The following is a 19,447-nucleotide window of genomic DNA, read 5'->3' on the forward strand; positions in this document are numbered from 1 at the left end:
TTGAAGGTAGCCATTGGAGAAACTGTTGAGCTGCAAGTTGATAACAAATCAGCAATTGACCTGGCTAAGAATCCAGTTTCTCATGGTCGTAGTAAACATATTGAGACCAAGTTCCATTTTATTAGAGAGCAAGTGAGCAAGGGGAAGATTAAGCTGAAGCACTGTGGAACAGATTTGATGATTGCTGACATTATGACTAAAGCTCTGAAGATTGAAAGGTTTCAGAAGTTAAGAGACATGTTGAATGTCAAATGTCAGTAGAAGTTTTCCGAAATTTTGTTTTTGCTGAGTTTTGTTTCTGATGTATAACTTCTGAATTAAGGAGGAGTATTAGGAGATAATTCAGAAGTTAGTTTGACAGTTAGATTAGTTAATTGGTTGTTAAGGAGTTGTTAGTCTGTGCACTGTATATAAACAGGTGTACTGTGTAATTGAGTAACAATTGAATAACAGAAATTTTCTCAGCACAATCTCTCTCTCGTTTTCTCTCTTTCTCCTGTGTGTTCAGTTTACATCTTAGAGTCTTCCTCCCTAACATTAAGTACATAACAAAGTAACAGGGGCAGCAATTGCTGAAAAGAGTGAGAAATTAGGTAATATACATGTACAATGGTAAGTACAAATGGTTAAAATAGAGGAAGAGGAGCACCACACTTTTTGATTTAAAAGCTTTTGATCCCATAAATAGAATAACACACACAACGGAGCAGCATAAACGCAAAAAATCCAAATACCTAAAGGCCAAAACTCAAGGTACAAAAGAAGAACTCAGAAGAAGAAGAACCACAACTTACTTCACTGAATCATTGAGCAAATCACATGAAATAAGAGAAGGTGAGGAGCAAACCCTTATGGCCAGAGAAATAGAAGGAGAGGAGGAGCAAATTAACCTGAGAAGGAGAGGAGGATGGGACACTGGCGGCACCCACAGTGAGAACGAGAGAATGAGCTTGAGAACGAAAACCCCTATTTTTCTGATTTCCAATAATTACCATTAGTGTCATTAATGAGAGAACACAAAACTTTCTCAAATATGAAACAGAAATAAAAAAATAGAGAACAAAAACAACTTTTTTCTGTTCTGAGTTTTTTGTTTTAAAAACAATAAATTAGGAAACAGTTTTAAAATTAATTTTTTAAAAACAACTTCACCAGTAATCAAACTGTTTCTCGAAATTTCAGGTTTCATAAGCTACTAGTATGTATACCCGTGCCGATGCACGGGGGCATATTTCTGAGTATATAATAATTTTTTTAATATATATATAGAATTATTTATTTTTTATAAATGAAAAATAAATATGAATATAATTATTTATTTGATTAACTTATTTATGATATAATAATATAATAAATTGTATGATTTTTGTATTTTTCTTTTATTTTGGTTTTTCCTATCTCCAAATAAGTCTACAAAATTTATAACTTATAAAATTTGATATAAAATATGTATTACGTATTAAATTACATTGTTTTACATTATATTATGTTTATTTATATAATTCAATAAAAGCTATATATGTTTATTTATTCTAATTCCCGTCAAAATTTCATAGACTAAAATCAAACTCGCTTACAAAATCAAGGATTAATTTGACCATTAACTCATTACTATTTTAAGAAAATAAGTGTTGGGACTAATAAGAATTAATGATTCAAATGTTCAATGTGTACGGCTGCCATTAATTGTTGATTTTCCTTAATTTTTCCTCTTCTTAATTGGACAATAAAGAGACAATATATTAAAAAACATTTTGTAAAGAATTAAAAAAATAGAAGATTCAAAGGCACCATAGGAAATCCCGTAGTTTCAACCCATAATATCTCATATCCATTAAAGAGCACCATCGAATCATAATGATACATGATCAGTTTTTTTAAAATTTATTAATATGCTAAAAACTGATTGGTTTAGAGATAGGTAGTGGGATGAAAACTTGTGCATTTTGATTAATGCTTATATATTTCAGATTAAAAAAAGTCAAAAATAAAATAACTTACATGGCTTATTACATGCTTACCCTTTAATAATACATCAAATAGCAATTGAACCATTCTCAAGTTTCCTAAAGTAGTAATACTAATTTCATTTTGATTTTTTTTAATCTTAGAAAAATAGTTGAAACATCTCTCAATGGATGCCAAGTGTCAAAACTTGCCATCTTTTAGGTTCTCTTTTATATACTATTTAGATTTTGTTCGGATTTGGATCCTCTTCATTCAACTTCTCTCCATCCCCTCTCAATCCAAAATCTGAGCCATCGATTTTAAATTTTAAAGGTGAGGATTAATTCATGTTTTCTCTCTCTTCTTAAATTGATCCAAGCCTTTAAATTTCAAAATCAATGGCTCAGATTTGGATAGAGAGAGGATGGAGGGAACATGGATGGAGAGGATCCAAACCCATTTTGTTCTACTTATGAAATTTCAGTAAAAAGAAATTCATAGTCAAAAAATGTTAAACTTCTTAAGAAGTGTAATTTACAGGTCTTACACTTTTGGGAGCTTTAGTTTCAGAAAAAATTCAACTTCCGAAAGTGTAAGCTTTTTTTCCTTCTAGTAGTTCAAATTTGGTATGTAAGTTTTTGCTTTTAGAAACTATTTTTTTACTTTCGAAATTTCAACTTGCAGAAGTTTACATTATTTATTTTTATTAAATAAATTATTCATGCATGAAGACAAACCATTTTGCGTGATCATAGTGATATCCTTTCATTCTAGAAAATGAGAACGTCACTCTTCATAAATGTCGTGGAAAATAATTCCATATTAATTCGAACCAACCCATATACTCCCATTTTTTATAAGATTTCCGCTAAAAGCATAAAAGTGATGTAATGAGCCTTTCCGTGGGTATCCAGTAACCATGTATGTAGTGTATAATCGGTGATTTGACAGCAAACACAATAAGAAATCTTATATGTACTATTACTTCCAACGCCAGAAGAAATGATTCAACACTCATTAAATAATGATAGTGAGGTAAAATTACGAGAGCAATGGAGACCGAATAGGAAATTACACTCACTTTCGTATTTTAGAACTAACAAATGGGAAATTAAAACTTATTTTTTCAATAACTAAAAATGCATTAAGAAAAACGATAAGCATAGGTGTTAGTATATCAACCTGAATTAATGTAGTAAACTCCCACAGAACTTCTTCAATCCAAAAAAAAAAAAAAGTTCAGCCACACCATCCACCACAAGGTGTTAAATATTCAACTACAACTTGAACATTTAGAAAATGGGAGATTACAATTTGGAACTTATACATTGGTGGTGATATAAAGGTGGGTAGACAAGTAAATTCATAAGATGTAGGGGCAATTTCGTCCAAAACAAGATTTATTTCGCACGTGTGCCAAGCGGCCACACCCTGATCTAGCCTCACTCACAAGTCACATACATACCGTGGTTCGCTTCATCGTCTCTTCTCGTTTCGTCTCCTTCACATCGCACTCTCGCACTGTTCCTCTCTCAATCTCAGGTAATTCCAAACCCTATTTCCTCTTTCTCCATTTCCGTTCTCACAACTCTCTATCTCTCTCATTTCTGATTTCACTTCCCATTTCCATTTTCATTTTCCTGTTACTTTATTTCACGATTCAATTTTTGCTCGATACAATCGATGAAAGACATGTAAGTGGTTCAATACGACTTTTGATTTGTGCATTCTGTATTTCTTGATTTCTGAATTCACTGTTCTTGAAGCGAATTTTTGAATTGAATTGTTTTTTTTTCCAATAGTTTTTGGAAGCATTTATTGTCAGATATTAAGGGTTTGTGATGAGAGAGAAGGAAATTCAATTATGCACTCCGTTGTTGAAGCATTGTGTTTTCAATTTCAGAATGGAGTAAACAAACATCGTAATCTGCATTTACCGTTTTGATACTATGCCTAGTGAGTCACAGATTCAACACTGTGTTTGTAATCCACATATACTTCTTGCATTTACTATTTAGCCTGTTTAGTAAATTCTAGATTTTGGAATTATGTTGTGCAGTTATCATCAATTATTATATACATTTAATATCGTGTCCGAAAGCCTGATTCTTTCTTAAAGATAGGTTCTTTCTAGAAGCCATGTTTTGTTTCTATTCTAGCTTAACTAGTAATTTCTACGCTCTACAGTCATTGTAGGGAACATCTTGCTGTTTAATAACTTTGATTTTCTGTTTTTCATTCGATGTCTAACAATAGATCTATGGTTGTATATAGTAAATGTTTTCTACCTATTGATAAGTACTATTCACTAGTCAATTGAAGACTTGAGATTATTTGATTGAGGTTTTATATTTCCGTGATTAACTTAGATAAGGATGTTCTATATCGTCTTTTTCATTTCAATCTTTTTGTTTAGGAGAAACCACTCATTAGTTGCAAATTAGGGACATGTGGAAACTGCCATAATTAGGAACACAGATTAAGTATTGTCATGGAAGATTTCTTGATAGACTTTCTCAAACTGTTCCTACTATTTTGTTTAGACGTCAAAGATCCCCAAACATTGCCGGCCTACTCCATTGACGACCCTGTCTTGCAACAGTTTCCCTTATGTAGTTATAGATTTACTATTTATTACCAGCTATAGCAAGCTAGCTTTAATTTCTTTAACTATTTCTATATCCTTTACTTTTTTACTTATACTTAACAAATTGGAATTCTTGATCCAATTAAAAAAATATATGTTTCATAATTTTCGAATGAAATTTGTCAGTAAATGGATTCTTCTTGTATACAAATTAATCCCTGCTTATTTATAAGCTTGTACAAATGGAATGATGAGGGAGATTTGTGGGGTGCGGAGGTTTAGATATGTATGCAGGGACTTAAGAAATGGATAATATGCAATTTGACTTTTGCTTCTGAAATTGGATTTAGTCATGATCTACGTGGCAGTGAAATCTGGTCTCTCTTATGATGAGCATAGCAGCTAGGATTTTATTTACCAAATTATTCAATTGTAAATAGATATGCTGTGTGGGACCTAAATGAAGTGAGGATCTTGATTTGGTCCCTTTCCTTGATTGAGTGTGTGAAAGGGGGGTAGGGAGTAGCATCTTTGGATAGATGGCAATGGCAGAGGGGAGAACAAGGAGGAAGACAGAAGCAGCTAGGTGGCTAGCAATTCTTCCACAAGGTGGGTGAGTGATTATCAGTGTTGTTGAATGGTTTCTATAGCGCCGCTATATAGCATAGTGTCCAATAGGCCATCCGCAATTGCTATGCCGTTAGGTAGTGGAAAACGCTATCGGCAAGATTGCACCCGTGATGGCGATTTACATTGTTGCTGCCATATCGGAAATATGTTCCATTTTTTTTTTAACAACTGGAAACAAGCCTCACATGATAGTCACATAAGGTTTTGTCCCCTTTCCTCATATCCGGCTTTTGTGAGTAGGCTTTTCTGGTGAGTTTCAGGCACCAATAACAGCCACACAGCTTTCTGATTCATATATTGTTTGCCATGCTCTGTTTTTTCTTTCTTTCTTTCTTTCTTCTTCCTTTGCCTTATCTGTTGTTTTCTATTTCGTTTTCCATCACTTTCATTGTTCTTCCTTTTCATGCTCTTTTATTGACTTATTTCATTCTCTCCTTTTCCCTTTCTTTCACGTTTATTTTAATACTCTGTTTTTCTTTCTAAGGGTTGTGTTTTGTCTTTTATGTTTAACCTTGTTTTAGTGTTCTCATTAGTATTTTTCCTTGAACAATTGATATTTTTTGAGTTAATATTCTGCATTGTATGTCATTTGTCTTATTTTTATTTTTATGCAACTTATTTTGTTCCCCAAGAAGCTTGTGACAAACTTATATTAATTTTTACTTTATTAAACTGCTATGCGTCTTATGCTATTTACCTGCGACGCTATCCACTATATGATATAGTGGATTTATGGCTCTCTGCCATTTTCCACGATCAAAGATTAACAACACTGGGCTATCACTCGCGAGAGATGTGGAACCAAGACGAAATACCCATGGGGTTAAGAAGTTAGGATTAAGAGTGTGACGTAGAGCCTTTTAAATGAGATTGACGCCTCTTATACTTTCTAAGTGTAAGTTTGTTTATGTGTTTATAGTGATTTAAAGGTTATTCTTTACTTCTTTATGCTACATTATATATATATATATATATATATATATATACTTACATATATGAATTTATATGCATATATATTAATTTTGTTAAATCTTACCATTCAATTTGTGATTTTTTTATTTTCACCCCCTTTCTTATTAAAGCTAAAACCCTGATTTTGACTAGTTCGGTGCACTCTGTGATTGGTTTATTTTTTTAAAGTTAGTTAGAGGTTGGAGGGGATTAGCTATATAAATAGAGGGAAATCAGACTGTTAAAGTAGGAGGAGGGGATTAGCTTTATAAATTAGAGGGAAATCAGTTAAGGGGATTATTCTGTACTTTTGATAATTTGAGAGTGAAAGTTGAAATCCATCGTGAAGGGGAAAGTCTTGGGGAAAATTCATATTTTTTGGGTTCATTCTGTACTTTTGGTGGTTTGAGAGTGAAAGTAGAATTCCTTTGTGAAGGAGAAACCCTTGGGGAGAATTGATATTTTTGGGTTCCTTACAAAATTTTAAATATATGGTGTTTCTGATACCAAATGTGCAATATTTAGCTTAGAGTCATCCTTAATCGGTTTTTTAATTAAAATAAGTATCCTCTTCTTAGATCCCATAATTTGAGTTGCCTTTTACATAAGTTTGAGAAAATATATACTTCAAGACTTGGCTGAGCTGAAACTCTATGTCAATGGTGTTGAGCTTTGTGATATTTGAATCTAATTGTAGATAGGGCTTTCAAAATATTTGATATGTTACTTGTGTGTATTTCCTTTATATTATTTGTAGTGTCAATGCTTTCAGTTAGTTTGATATTACTGTCCCTCTCAGTTGAGCTAGGTAGTACCACATTTTAAGCTCTCTGAATGGTGGAGAAAGATGATAAGGAAATGATTTCAACATCCTGGATTGCTTGTGATTTGTGAACCACTGATTATTGTTTACTTGTTGTTAATGGTGGACTACAAGCAATTCCCGTGGTGTTTAGTTATGTGTTTCTTCTTGTGCTATGCTAAATGCTAAGTTTTCAAGTTTCAAAAATAGCTGTTACATCTTTATGAACAACAGTAACTGTTCTTTGCAACCTTTTTTCAGGAGCTTGTGATCTGAAAATACTGATGGAGCTGAGTAGCATCAAAGATGCATTTGACCGTGTGGCTAAGAAGCAAAAGCTATCCTCTTCCAAATCTCAGGAAGTTGTTGACCAAGTGGGTCGTGAAATTGAGCAGGCATTGGCAACCATTCAGTCACCACATGACCCCTCAATTCTTGATCAGAAATCTATTCTTACAGAACTTAAGAGTAAGCTGAATGCTATTGGGGCACTTCAACAGTTAGAAGGATCACATAAGGAATGGAACCAAAGTCTCTCAAAGTATCAAAAACTCCTTGAAAAATTGTTCAACCCTGACATATCAAAGGCATACAGAAATGTGGACTTTGACACACATATTATCAACCAGATTATTGCAAGCCACTTTTACCGTCAAGGTTTATCTGATCTTGGTGATAGCATCATTAATGAGGCTGGAGAGCCTGAAGCAACTGCACTGAGATCTCAGTTCTTGGAAATGCACAAGATTATTGAAGCTATGAGGGGTAGAAACATTCAGCCTGCTCTCTCATGGGTCACTGCCAATCAAGAGAGACTTGCCAAGATTGGTTCCAATCTTGAGCTTAAGATCCACACGCTGCAGTTTGTAGATGTTCTGCAAACTGGAACTCGAGCTGATGCCCTGAAATATGCCCGGACATATCTTTCTCCTTTCGCTTCCATCAACAAGGATGAGTTCCAAAAGCTTATGGGCTGCCTCTTGTATGCTGGAAGGCTTGCAAACTCCCCTTATTCTGAGTTGATCTCCTCAACTCATTGGGAGATGACAACTGAAGAGCTGGCACGGCAGTTCTGCACTCTCATGGGGCAGTCCTATGAGAGCCCACTGAGTATGGCAGTTGCAGCTGGAGTTGCGGGGTTGCCTACACTGTTAAAGCTGGCAAATGTAATGGCAGCAAAGAAGCAGGAGTGGCAGGAAATGAAACAATTGCCGGTGCCTGTAGATTTGGGTAAGGAGTTTCAGTTCCATTCGATTTTTGTTTGCCCTGTGAGCAGGGATCAAGGTAGTGATGAGAATCCTCCAATGCTGCTTCCATGTTCACACGTCCTTTGCAAACAATCAATTGCCAAGTTGTCCAAAAACAGCACGCGAACATTCAAGTGTCCATATTGTCCAGCGGAAGCTACTGTTGCACACTGCAGACAGCTGTATTTCTGATGGTGTTTCTGCATTTCTCCCACCTTTGTTGCAGTACAGCATTTATAGCTTTGTGTTTGTGTTTGTAAATAGATATTCTAAATTCTCCTTTTTTTGATATAAAGAGATATCCTAAATTCTCTTTGACATTTGACAAGACTGGTGAGCGGATAAAAATTGAAAGAACCTGTGGATATGTTTGTTTTGGGTTTTTGGAGTGCTTAATTTGCCATTCCAATCACAGAAATGTGGAAAGCAAGTGTCCTGCTCCCTTTCCGTTAAAGGTAATGCAATTTGAAAGTAAACATATTCTTACTTGGACCGTTTAATGTATGTTTCTATCATTGTCCATTCATGTTTGAGTTTACATGGCAAAATCTTGTTTCTTCGTTGATGCATTGTGATGTATGCTTTCTGAAGTAAATTAAGTGGGCTAACTTTATCTATAGTTCTTGCTCTCCTAAGTCCCAAGTCTGAACTATTATAAATGTGCTTCCATGAGTGTGTTCAGCTATGTACAATCATGGTTGCACTAACTCTGCTTATATTCACCGGTGTCTTAAAATCTATGTTTTCATGGCAATAGCTAGAAAGATTAGGAGATGCTAAGAGCATGTTTGGTTTACCATTGATAGTATGGAAATAAGGAAATAACACATTTTGTTGAAGTAGTTTCAAAAGGTGTTATTTTTCCGTTTTTATACTTTTTAACGGTAACCCAAATAGACTCTAATTAAAATTAGCTCTTGACATAAGCCATTATTGGGAGTTGGGACTCTCTTGGTCACCCTTGTTTCTCAACATGGAATAATTGGCAATGTTTTTTTGCCACCCAAAGCAATCATAAAGATCAATGGTGGGAAATGCAGAAAACATGTACAATATACATTCAACTTCAGGCAAATTTATAAAGTAACCTCAGTTTTCTTTATCAGCTAATTTTGCAAAAGAAAAACAAATCACAAATAACCAATATGAAATTTGAAGTCAAACCCAACCCAACCCAACCCAAGTAGTTTGCAACTTTCTAAGGAAAACCAATTATCCTCTTGAATCCTGGAAACAAGGCAGAAGAAGAAGTATCAGAATGAGGTGAATTTGGTGGCGGTGCGTTCAGATATTCCTCCACCATTTGTTTGGTAGACCTAGCTGACAATGGATGAAAACAGGAACCCCACTCTGCAACGAACCCTTTGACCAGCACCAATTTCTCGTCTTCACCCATCTTGCTCCAATTCTCTCTGGCCTCGTCTTCCTTGAGGCCCAGATATTCGCAGAGCTCTCGGAATAGGATCTTTCTGCTCTTCCTCATAGCGTCCTCTGCTAGCACCGCGCGGGCGTTGATTCTGGTGGCCCTTGCGGCTAGCTCTGATGCGAGTGCGGCGTCGCTGATGCCGCCGCTGCCGCTGCATGAGATTCGCGTGGTGAGGTTGTGGCGGGTGATGAAGAGAGTGACAGGGGAATTGGTGAAGAGAGTGGGAATTTGATAAATCTTGAGAGCCATTTTGATTCGATTGATTCAGATTTTGGTTTTTGGTGTGATGGAATCGAAGCCAAGGATAAAAGAGGATATTTTTTTCTATTTTAGCAACTATGATTAAATTTTTGCATAAAAATAGCATTTTCATTCTTATTATCATTTTTTGAGATTCATGTACATTAGTATATTGCATCAACGGGTTTCAAACATTTCATCACTTTTTTCCATGGAGCAAAAAAATACTCGCTCCCTTCCTATATATAAGTCACAAATAATTAATTATCTTAGATTAAGAAAAGTAGTTATTAATAATAAATTTGTAAAAAAAATGATTTACTTTCCTAGATTACCCTTATTTACTTTCCTATGATTTTCTCTCTCCAAGTTAATACTTCTAAAGTTTATCATCTCTTTCATATTAAATATGAGGGTGAACTTGAAAAAAATTATTTAATGCTTCCTAGAAATTAAAAAGTGGCTTATATTTTGTAACAAAAAATTTTCAAAAAATTTGACTTATAATAGGGAACGGAGGGAGTAGAACATTTGAAAATGGGGATTAGGGTTCTTGATTTAATATTATTTTTTTTGAGAAAAAAAGGTTCGTTGTGTTGTTTATCCCGATTGATGGGTTTAAAATGTAAATAAATTATTTAATAAAATGATTTTGAAAAAATAGAAAAATAAATAAATAATGAAATGAGTTGGATTCTAGGATGACACATGTAATATGAGTGAGAATTTTTTAAAGACACATGTAATAATACCATTGAGACACCTAGGCTTGGGTTATTGAACCCATTTTTAACCTATGGTCATTTCGACAACCTCATTTTTCTCCTAATATTTTTTTTCTAATTTCTTCTTCTCTCTTTCTATATATATATATATATCATATATGTATATAAACTAATGTTTTTTTTACCCGCGTGTTGCACAGGGAATATGTCTATTGAATTTGATACGTCAATTAATACCTTGATTATAAAAAATATATTAAATTACAGATGGAATAGAAGAGTCAGAAATGTTAAGCAAAGTGGACATAAAGACTTCTCTTTTAAGCCTGATTAAGATCAACAGTAACTCGTTTCACGTTCTTCGTGAATATGATGACAATAACACAAATCATATATATAAGGAATGACAGTGGCGGATCCAGTACCAGGGGTCAGGTGTAAGACCCACATTTTTAAATTAGGATAATTAATTAATTTCCGACTCTTACCTTGGTTACAGTGTAAGCGTTAGTGAAGGGCTAATCCGCTCTTAAAGCACTGTAGAAATGATATTCAAAAATATTCAGAGGAATATAAGAATTTCTCTTATTCCTTTCCATGACAAGTGTTTCGACATGAAACCCTGGAATGTACGAACAACCGATTCCAATTCTCGGAAGTTTGCCGAAACTAAGTTCCTGATAGCTCAAGAACCTTAAAATAAACTATCGATGAAGACTTTTTCTATTCGGAGCCTCAACTGAAGATTTCACACGTGTGTACCAATTTCTTTCGATGTTTCTAATCTTTCTTCAGAAGGAAGTTTTCTCATTTGACATCAATTGCAAAAAGTAGTTCTGCGGTATTTTGAAGCAGACTGCGTTCAAGTCATTTTCTCATTTAAAATGAATCTGAAACAAGTATCAGCCTTTTATTGAAGGATAGTTAGCTTAATTGCATAATATGACGACGTCATATTTGTTCTAATTGTCTAACGATTATTCTTTGGCTTAATTCGTACTCACTTCTTTATCTATGAATCATTTTAATTTGCTCAAAGTGATCCTAATTTATATTTTATCATTTCATTAAGTTCCTCATAATTTTTGGTATAGTAATATATCATCTCTACATTTTTCTCTTAACTCTATGGGATAAATCTTCCGGTGTCTAAATCAATCCGTACCGATTTATAAAATATCTTCTAAAAATATCTTCAAAATATCTAATCATCATCCTAATCCCCTTCACGTTCTCACTCTCTTCTGCCGACCTCACCATCCTTTTCTTCTTCTTATTCCGCCACTCTTCTCCTTCACGCTCATTTCCTTTCTCTGGCAGCCGCATCTTCTTCTTTTTCATTTCTTCTTTCATTTTCTTTGATGCAACACCATGCTCCATGCACATAATCTATAGCCTATTTTTGATTTAAAACACAGATGTTAATGTAACTTTAGAAGCAGGGGAGATTCCATATTAAATCTTAAGGCAGATCTTTGTGTATTAATTGAATAGTATGAAGCAGAATTGAGATTCACCTTACAACAGCACACCACCACCATGTCCTTTTCTTTCTCACCTACAACCATGGCAGCACCTCTTCATCACTAAGTTTCTCCTTCACGCAGGTTGGAGCAAAAAGCATTGGAATGTTCTAAGTTTGGAACTCAAAGTTGGAGCAACTTAGTGTGGACAAAAAAAAGGAGAATCGGCGAAGGCCCTAACAGATGTGTCTCCGAGGAGCTGTTGATTGCTGCAAGAAGGTGATTGGACTTATTGACGATGAGACTTCCTTGGAGCGAGTGAACCAACCGAAGACTTGTGGAAGTAATAGTTAGATGTAAGGCTAGAGTCTTGGGTAGAGAAGCTTACCGTCATTGGTTGAAGCTCGTAGGAATGATTGTATTACTTACTTTGGTCTTGGGTAGGTTCCGATGCATTACTCTTCTGCGAATCTCCAGTGAGGGGATTGTAGGAAGTATATTGGACTTAGGGTATTATCGCATTTTGAACTTTGTTGTCGGTTAAGACATTACTTCACTGTATATTTTATATGTCTTGAACGTCCGTCGTCACTCACGGGTGCTTGCCTTGTCAAGGCCGGATGTAAGGGTTTGGGTAAGAGTATACATATCAAGCTTTAGAAATGTTTTGGAAAGAAAACAAACGGAAAAAAAAATATACCCGCTTTTATTAAATCCTTGATGGAAAATAATTCCATTTTATTTAATAGGTTACTAATTGTGACTCCCGAAAGTCGGGGGGTGTTACATCAGGGGGTTCAAATCTTTCTATTAGCCTTTGTTGGGATCCATTTCAAAACATAGGCTAACAAAAAGATAATAAAAATAGTGAAAAACTTGGTTTTTTTTTCTGTGTCCAAATCAAACGAATCAAATTTCTATTTATAGAGGAAAAAAAAGTTATGAATTTTGGTTAAAAAAAAATTTCCAACGAAATAATTGAGTTTAAAAGATTAAAATAATAAATTCCAACCAAGTCTCTATTTATAGATAAAAAAAGTTATGAATCTTGGTTGAAGAATCAAGCTAAGAAATAAATGAAATTTAAAGACATGAAGACAAGCATTGGAAACACTGTTTTTACCTGAGTAGAAGAGAAACAAAGCATATAGAATGCAAGTTTAGCAAGAGACACAAAAATCCAAATATATAGGTGAAAAGTGGAGATCATAAAATACAAGTATCATGTTTTCAGTGTCTGCTAATTATAAAAAAATGTTTTATGTACCTAGAGTCCATCATGAATATGGCAAGTAGATAGTCGGAGATGTTAACCATAAGATCCATGCAGGGTGGATGAAATTTAGGAATGTTTAGAGCGTGATTTGTCATAGAAAAGTACCACTCGAACTTGAAGAAATTTTTTACCTTGCAATTGTATCGAATTGGGTGTTGGCAATAAAGAGTTAGGAAGAAAGCGAACTCAGTGTCATGAACTAACTTTTGGGGTAGTTAGGCTTAGCCTAAATTTCAAAAAAAAGACTTGGCTCCGCGGATTTCCCAGTACAATCTACTTGGCTACGCTATTTTCCCAGTGCAATAAACCCGAACCTCACAACTTTCCTGATGCAATAAAAAAAAATTGGCCCTATAATCTCCACGCTTTAAATGTCCAATACGGGGTGTGAAGGGGGTGTGTTTTTTTTTTTTTAGATAAGCATGAAGGAGGTGTGTTGAAATCTCACATTAAGTAGAGATATAACTAAAGTAGAGCTTATAAAGGCTTTGGGTAGTCACCCTATGAGCTAGCTTTTGGGGCAGCGTTAGGCTTAGCTCAAGTTTCAAGAGCCACAAATAAATTGCAAGCCTTTATTGTAAGAAGGTCATTATTTTCCTATCTTAGTTTCTTCTTTACACCATTGCATAGCACAACATTACTCTTTTTCTTGTAAATTACCTTTTTTCTAACATCATTCCTTTTATGATCAAACAAACAATGGTAGTCACAAGGGCATCTCCAATGCAAGATTCTTAATTCTTATTTTTAAGCTAAGAACTGAGTTCTTAACCATTGGAGGGGATGATGTGGAGTTCTTAGTTCTTCAAAATAAGAACTAGGTTCTTATATAAGGAGTTTTACTTTTTGAGTTCTTAGCATAAAAAATTATTATTTTTTCTCTCCTCCAAATGAGTAGTGCTAAGAACTAAGAACGTAACTAAGAACTAAGAACTCATGGTTGGAGCAAAATTGCTTGAGGGTTACTTAAGCACATGTGGCAGTACGAGCCCACATGAATAGTGCTAAGAACTAAAAATTAATAACTAGCATTGAAGATGCTCTAATAAACTATTGTAGGACATCCAGCATATCTTATTTGAGTTGCAAACCATATGCTTCTTAATTAGAAGATTAATAGCGAACCAAAAAATAATATCCTGCAATGATAGTTTGCATGGAGTTTCATTTACTATCCTTTTAGTTCTTACTAGCGGAATCACCCGTGCAAGGCACGGGTGACTTTTGTCATATTTCGGTTTTTAGTTGCTTTTGAAATAATAAATTATTTTTGCAATTTATGTTAAAGTGAAAAACAATTTTGCATTTGTAAATAAACATGAGTTAATTAATTTTGCATCACGTACTCTTGTTAGGGTTTAGTGGAATTATCTATGCCCTGCACAGGTGACTTTTGTTTAATAAAATTGTAAATCTAAATGTCGTGTGACACTATATATATATTTTTTTTTACCTTTTAGTAAATACATCTTAACAATTGTTTTAACTATATATGTTTTGAACATTGTGTTTTTTTTTTTAAGAAGTACAGTGTGTTTTAATCTACCGTCACATTTTTTCTTATTTAATTATGATACAATTGAATTTGTTCAAAATTTGAAAAATTAATTATAGTCAACTTTTGAACATTAAATCTTATTATAATAATGTTGACTCGTCAGGTCTTATTTCCCACCACACACATTCCACGAAAAATCACCCGCCCACCTTCCATTCTATTCTTACACTCAATCATTCCTCTCTCATCCCGTAAGAACCTCTTTCTCTCTCTTCCCACCATGGACCGCGGCGTCGAAGCCGTCTTGGCTGCCATCGACAACTTCACTTAGTCATTTCACTTATATATTATTCAACACTCGCATTTCACTTATAAATTATTCAATACTCACATTTTCGGTCAATGTGTGACTTTTTAAAAGATTTTTACTCACACTTGAATTCTAACACCGGGTGAATGAAGAATGAAGGGTCGGAGAGTCGCAAAACAGTGCAGTGTACTTGAAGTTTAACCTCAATAGCCAATAAGATTGGGCTCCTTTCCCATTTTTTCTCTATCAGCCCAATAAAAAAAGAATACTGACAGGTTTTTCCTTCAGTTAGGGTTCAGTTCAAGCTCAGAAATCTTTTGAGGCATAAAAAAACTCAAAAATCAGAAATGGCTTCATGTTCTGCAACCCAGCGTTGAGGGTAGCTTCCAGGTCCCTCACAAATCGTTCTAGAACCTTCGTTCAGAATTATGAAGTAGGTAGGAAGGTACTTAAGTTAATTTGTAAAATCATTGCATTGATTAAAGATTATTGACTGATTGGAATACTGTTAAAAAAAAGCACAATCAAATTGGTAGTTCAAAACAAAATAGATTGACAAATTGATTTAAATATGAAATAACCAAATTTAAACGCCATGTAATTAAATGAAATTCGTTTCCTATTTTTAAAGAAAATTTTGTTTTTTATTGATTCCAACCGAGATGGATTTTGTTAAAGATTAAAAAGAATATCTAAAAGTTTTTTTTTAACTCAACAAATATTCTAACAATTACTATTATCTAATTTACTTAAATAGGAGCATGACCCACTCTATTTCAAATTTGTATCTACCTTAACTTGGGATTCTATTTGAAAATATATCAAAGAAGCAGAAACAAAAATACATCATAAATAATCAAAAGTTATAAATTAATATTTTAAATACGGAATTAAATAAAAAAATGAAATACCGATATTGTTTTTTTTAAACATGAAAATATTTTATGTAAATTTTTACCCTAACTATTTTGTAATTTATCAAAAAATTTATATTTTTTAACCACTTTGTAATATTTGGAAAATACTATGTTTGAGAAAGTTTCACATTAGATGATTAGAGGAGTGTTTAGCACTTTATAAGTGAAAAATCTTATACATCAAAAAATGTGGTGTCCAATCCACTTGTGTGATTTGCTCATGCTAGCTATTATTGGATACCTAAAATTTAAATATTTAAAAAGTAAGAACTAAAATTTAAATACCTAAACAGCTTTGGACTCAACTCAGTCTAAATCAAGACTTAGAAATATGTGGCATTCCACACTTTCCCGTCTAAATCATAGACCACACTTCGATATAAAAACCCAAAGAGTAATTATAAGAGCAAGTAAACGAATTTAATTTAATTTTAATTCTCAATCTAAACTATAATACGCAATGTAATTAAATGAAATTAGTTTTTTTTTTAATTTTACTTTTTTATTGATTCCAACCGAGATGGATTTTGTTAGAGATTAAACAAATATTCTAAAAATTACCTTTTTTTAATAGTTGTAGATAGATTTAATAATAGGTGCATACAAAAATTTTCATGTTTACTACATCCAAGATCTCAAGTAGATGATTTTTGAACGTATCAAATTGGCAGTTCAAATTTGATTAAGTAATATTATTTTGATTAAAACTAATCATAAAAAAGAAACAATAAATTTTAGGCCTGCGGGTGCTTGTTTTTTATTTACAGTTTGATTTAGGAAGGTTAGTGCATGAGTGCATGTTTTGTTGTAAAGGGATGAGTTGTTCCTCTTGAATATTTGTTTGTTCCCTTGCCTATCTAGTGATTGTAGTACTCTTTTTCCTTCACTGGTTTTTTCCCATTGGATTTTTCTTTTGAAGGTTTTAATGAGGCTCAATCTCTAGGTGTGTTTTGGCATGGAGACATTTATGCCTTTGTTGGTTTGGTCTCTATCTAATACATTTCTTTTTGTTATAAAAAAAAAGAAACAATAAATGTTTTTGAAATTAGAAAGATATAAATTTTATTTTTTTAATCAATATCATTAAATTTTGCAAACTTCAAAATTTAACCACCACATGGTCCACCAAACTTAAATTTTGGAACGTGATCAAATAAATTTGAACAAATATTGTTTGATTCTTTTTTTTTATATCATTATTGTTGTTATGTGTTTACCAAAAAAAATTATTGTTGTTATTTTCGATCATGATAACATTTTGAATTAAATTTGAAATTTTTACTTGTTTACCTTTTCATGAGTTATAGCCTTTTTTTAAGGTATGTCATGTTCTAGCTAATTAGAAAGCATTAGCATTCAAATGAGGTAAGTATGAAAAAAGAAAGAAAGAAATTTATAAGAAGTAAATTAATGTAACATAATATACAATTTTCTTAATAATTAAAATTCATATTGAATAGTTCAATAGAGTAGTGGATTAAAACCAACCTAAAACAAAACAAACCAAATGTAAACACTGCTCGAAATCTTAAACCACTGGATAGACTATAGATACATCAACAATATTTGATTCTATATGTTGAAACTTGAAACAACATATATCCCCTTCACGGACGTCATTCGATGTGCAAAACTCTTTCCACCCTGATCCAAACTCCAGGCCCTCCTTTCCCTTACGACCCTTCAAGACTTTGCATGTATGTTGAGTACCGACTTGAATTCAGGCAATTTATTTTTGAATTGTATACGTAGGAGGCATAAAAATAAACTATATATTTTTTATAAAATAAACTACTATGCTTAATTCCGTCAAATAGGAGTATATTTTAAAGTTTTTTCTTTATTTATTTTTTTCAAAAAAATATTTAATCTCAAACCTTTAAGCAAAACTTCCTTTTTAACATTTAAAGACATGTGACTGTAATTTTAAATTTCCAAATATTTTTGCATTATCAGATTTTAATTTATGTTCGTCCAAGATTTAAAATTTCACAATGTATTACTTGCCACTGAATATGTTATTTAAAGCAATAATAAATACTGGTTTTATTCATTATTATAATTATTAATTCATTTCATATAAAATAAAAAAAATAGTGGAAATTTATATTTGATTCATATGACATATATAATTTTTTTTGACGGAATATGACATATATTCTCTATTGTTTTAGAGGGAAACAAAATGATTTTGGGGCACCTACGTGGTATGGGATAGGGGAAGAAATAAATTTTTTTAATATATAATAATAGAGTCACAGTTTGAATGAATAAATATAATATTGAAAAAAAGAAAAGTAAACATGGGGTGAAGAAAGGTAGAGAAAGCCAATCAAGCCTACATCAGTTTTTGATTGACATATCATAGCACTGACCTGACCTGAGTGATTTCGTCAAGTCTCTCAAAGTAACCACACCGATCAACGATTGAACCTGTCTTTGAGAACCTGTAGTTATTTACTTCAACCTACAAATCAAGGAGAAAAGTCTTAAAAATTCAGAGAAACCAACCAAAAAGAAGGAATAAAACTTATTTGCAAAAGAAAATCATAAAGACAACCCGTTTTTTTCTTCCTCACACTGTGTATTGCACAGTACTTCTTGCTTGACACAATTTATAGCACTGTTATAAAAAAATTGATATCGTGGTCAATCTATAAAAAATTTGTCTTAAATTACTATAATTAAATTATATGTACACAATTTATAGCATCATAATAAAAAAATTAAAAACCCATGGTCAATTTAAAAGATTTTGTTTTTTTTTAATATTGTGGTCAATCTATAAAAAATTTGTCTTAAATTACTATAATTAAATTATATGTACACAATTTATAGCATTATAATAAAAAAAATTCAAAACTCATGGTCAATTTAAAAGATTTTTTTTAAACTATGTATTAAATTTCAAAGTTAAGAAAACAATTTTTGTTTTGTTTTTGTTTTTTTAATACAGATTTAATATTGAAAAACAAAATTTATGTATTAAATTTCAAAGTTAAGAAAACAAATTTTTTTTTGTTTTTTTTTTTTTAATGCATAATTTTTTTTTTGACAGCAAAAAGATTAACTTTATTAATATTGAAACCTCCATGAGAACAACACCCTCATGAAACTTGAAAACCAACCAAAAGCAACCCAACTCTTGCCTATAGTTTGAGCCTCATTAAAACCTCTCTAAGGTAAAACCCAATGGGAAAAAACCTAGAGTAGGAAAAAGAGTACAACAAACTATAAAAAGCAAATGAACAATACACCATGCCATACCATTACAACCACCCCAGAAAAAAAGAACATGAAAAAGCAAAAGCAGCCTGTATTCAACCCATTTTTATGACACAAAATATCACATAAAGTAACCAATGTCCAACATTCAACTCCCCATTCAAAGGCCAGTTCATAAACAAAATCCTTCCGAGCTATTCACG

The 19,447-nt window shown here is 32.8% G+C and overlaps 2 protein-coding genes across 5 annotated transcripts; one reads left to right on the top strand and one right to left on the bottom strand.

Annotated features, from left to right (window-relative positions):
* Positions 1-3,332: 3,332 nt before the first annotated feature.
* LOC130722392 (protein RMD5 homolog) lies at positions 3,333-8,664 on the top strand. Of its 4 annotated transcripts, none has more exons than XM_057573099.1 (2): positions 3,333-3,489; positions 7,179-8,664. In XM_057573099.1, exon 2 carries the CDS (start codon positions 7,202-7,204, stop codon positions 8,354-8,356), a length of 1,155 nt encoding a protein of 384 aa, XP_057429082.1. In that variant the 5' UTR covers positions 3,333-3,489; positions 7,179-7,201; the 3' UTR covers positions 8,357-8,664. The 4 variants fall into 4 exon arrangements, with proteins under 4 accessions (XP_057429082.1, XP_057429084.1, XP_057429081.1 ...); XM_057573101.1 differs by lacking the exon at positions 3,333-3,489 and adding an exon at positions 3,523-3,641; XM_057573098.1 differs by lacking the exon at positions 3,333-3,489 and adding an exon at positions 3,837-3,903.
* A 535-nt stretch (positions 8,665-9,199) lies between these two features.
* On the bottom strand, positions 9,200-9,933 carry LOC130722394 (uncharacterized). The gene has a single exon (XM_057573102.1). The coding sequence runs from the start codon at positions 9,837-9,839 to the stop codon at positions 9,363-9,365; it is 477 nt and encodes a 158-aa protein (XP_057429085.1). The 5' UTR covers positions 9,840-9,933; the 3' UTR covers positions 9,200-9,362.
* Between the last annotated feature and the right edge of the window lie 9,514 nt (positions 9,934-19,447).

The sequence above is a fragment of the Lotus japonicus genome, chromosome 6 (genome assembly GCF_012489685.1).
Source record: "Lotus japonicus ecotype B-129 chromosome 6, LjGifu_v1.2".
NCBI lineage: Eukaryota > Viridiplantae > Streptophyta > Magnoliopsida > Fabales > Fabaceae > Lotus > Lotus japonicus.

Coding starts and splice junctions, on each gene's coding strand:
- LOC130722394 (XM_057573102.1), bottom strand. CDS start 9,839: ATGGCTCTCAAGATTTATCAAATTCCCACTCTCTTCACCAATTCCCCT.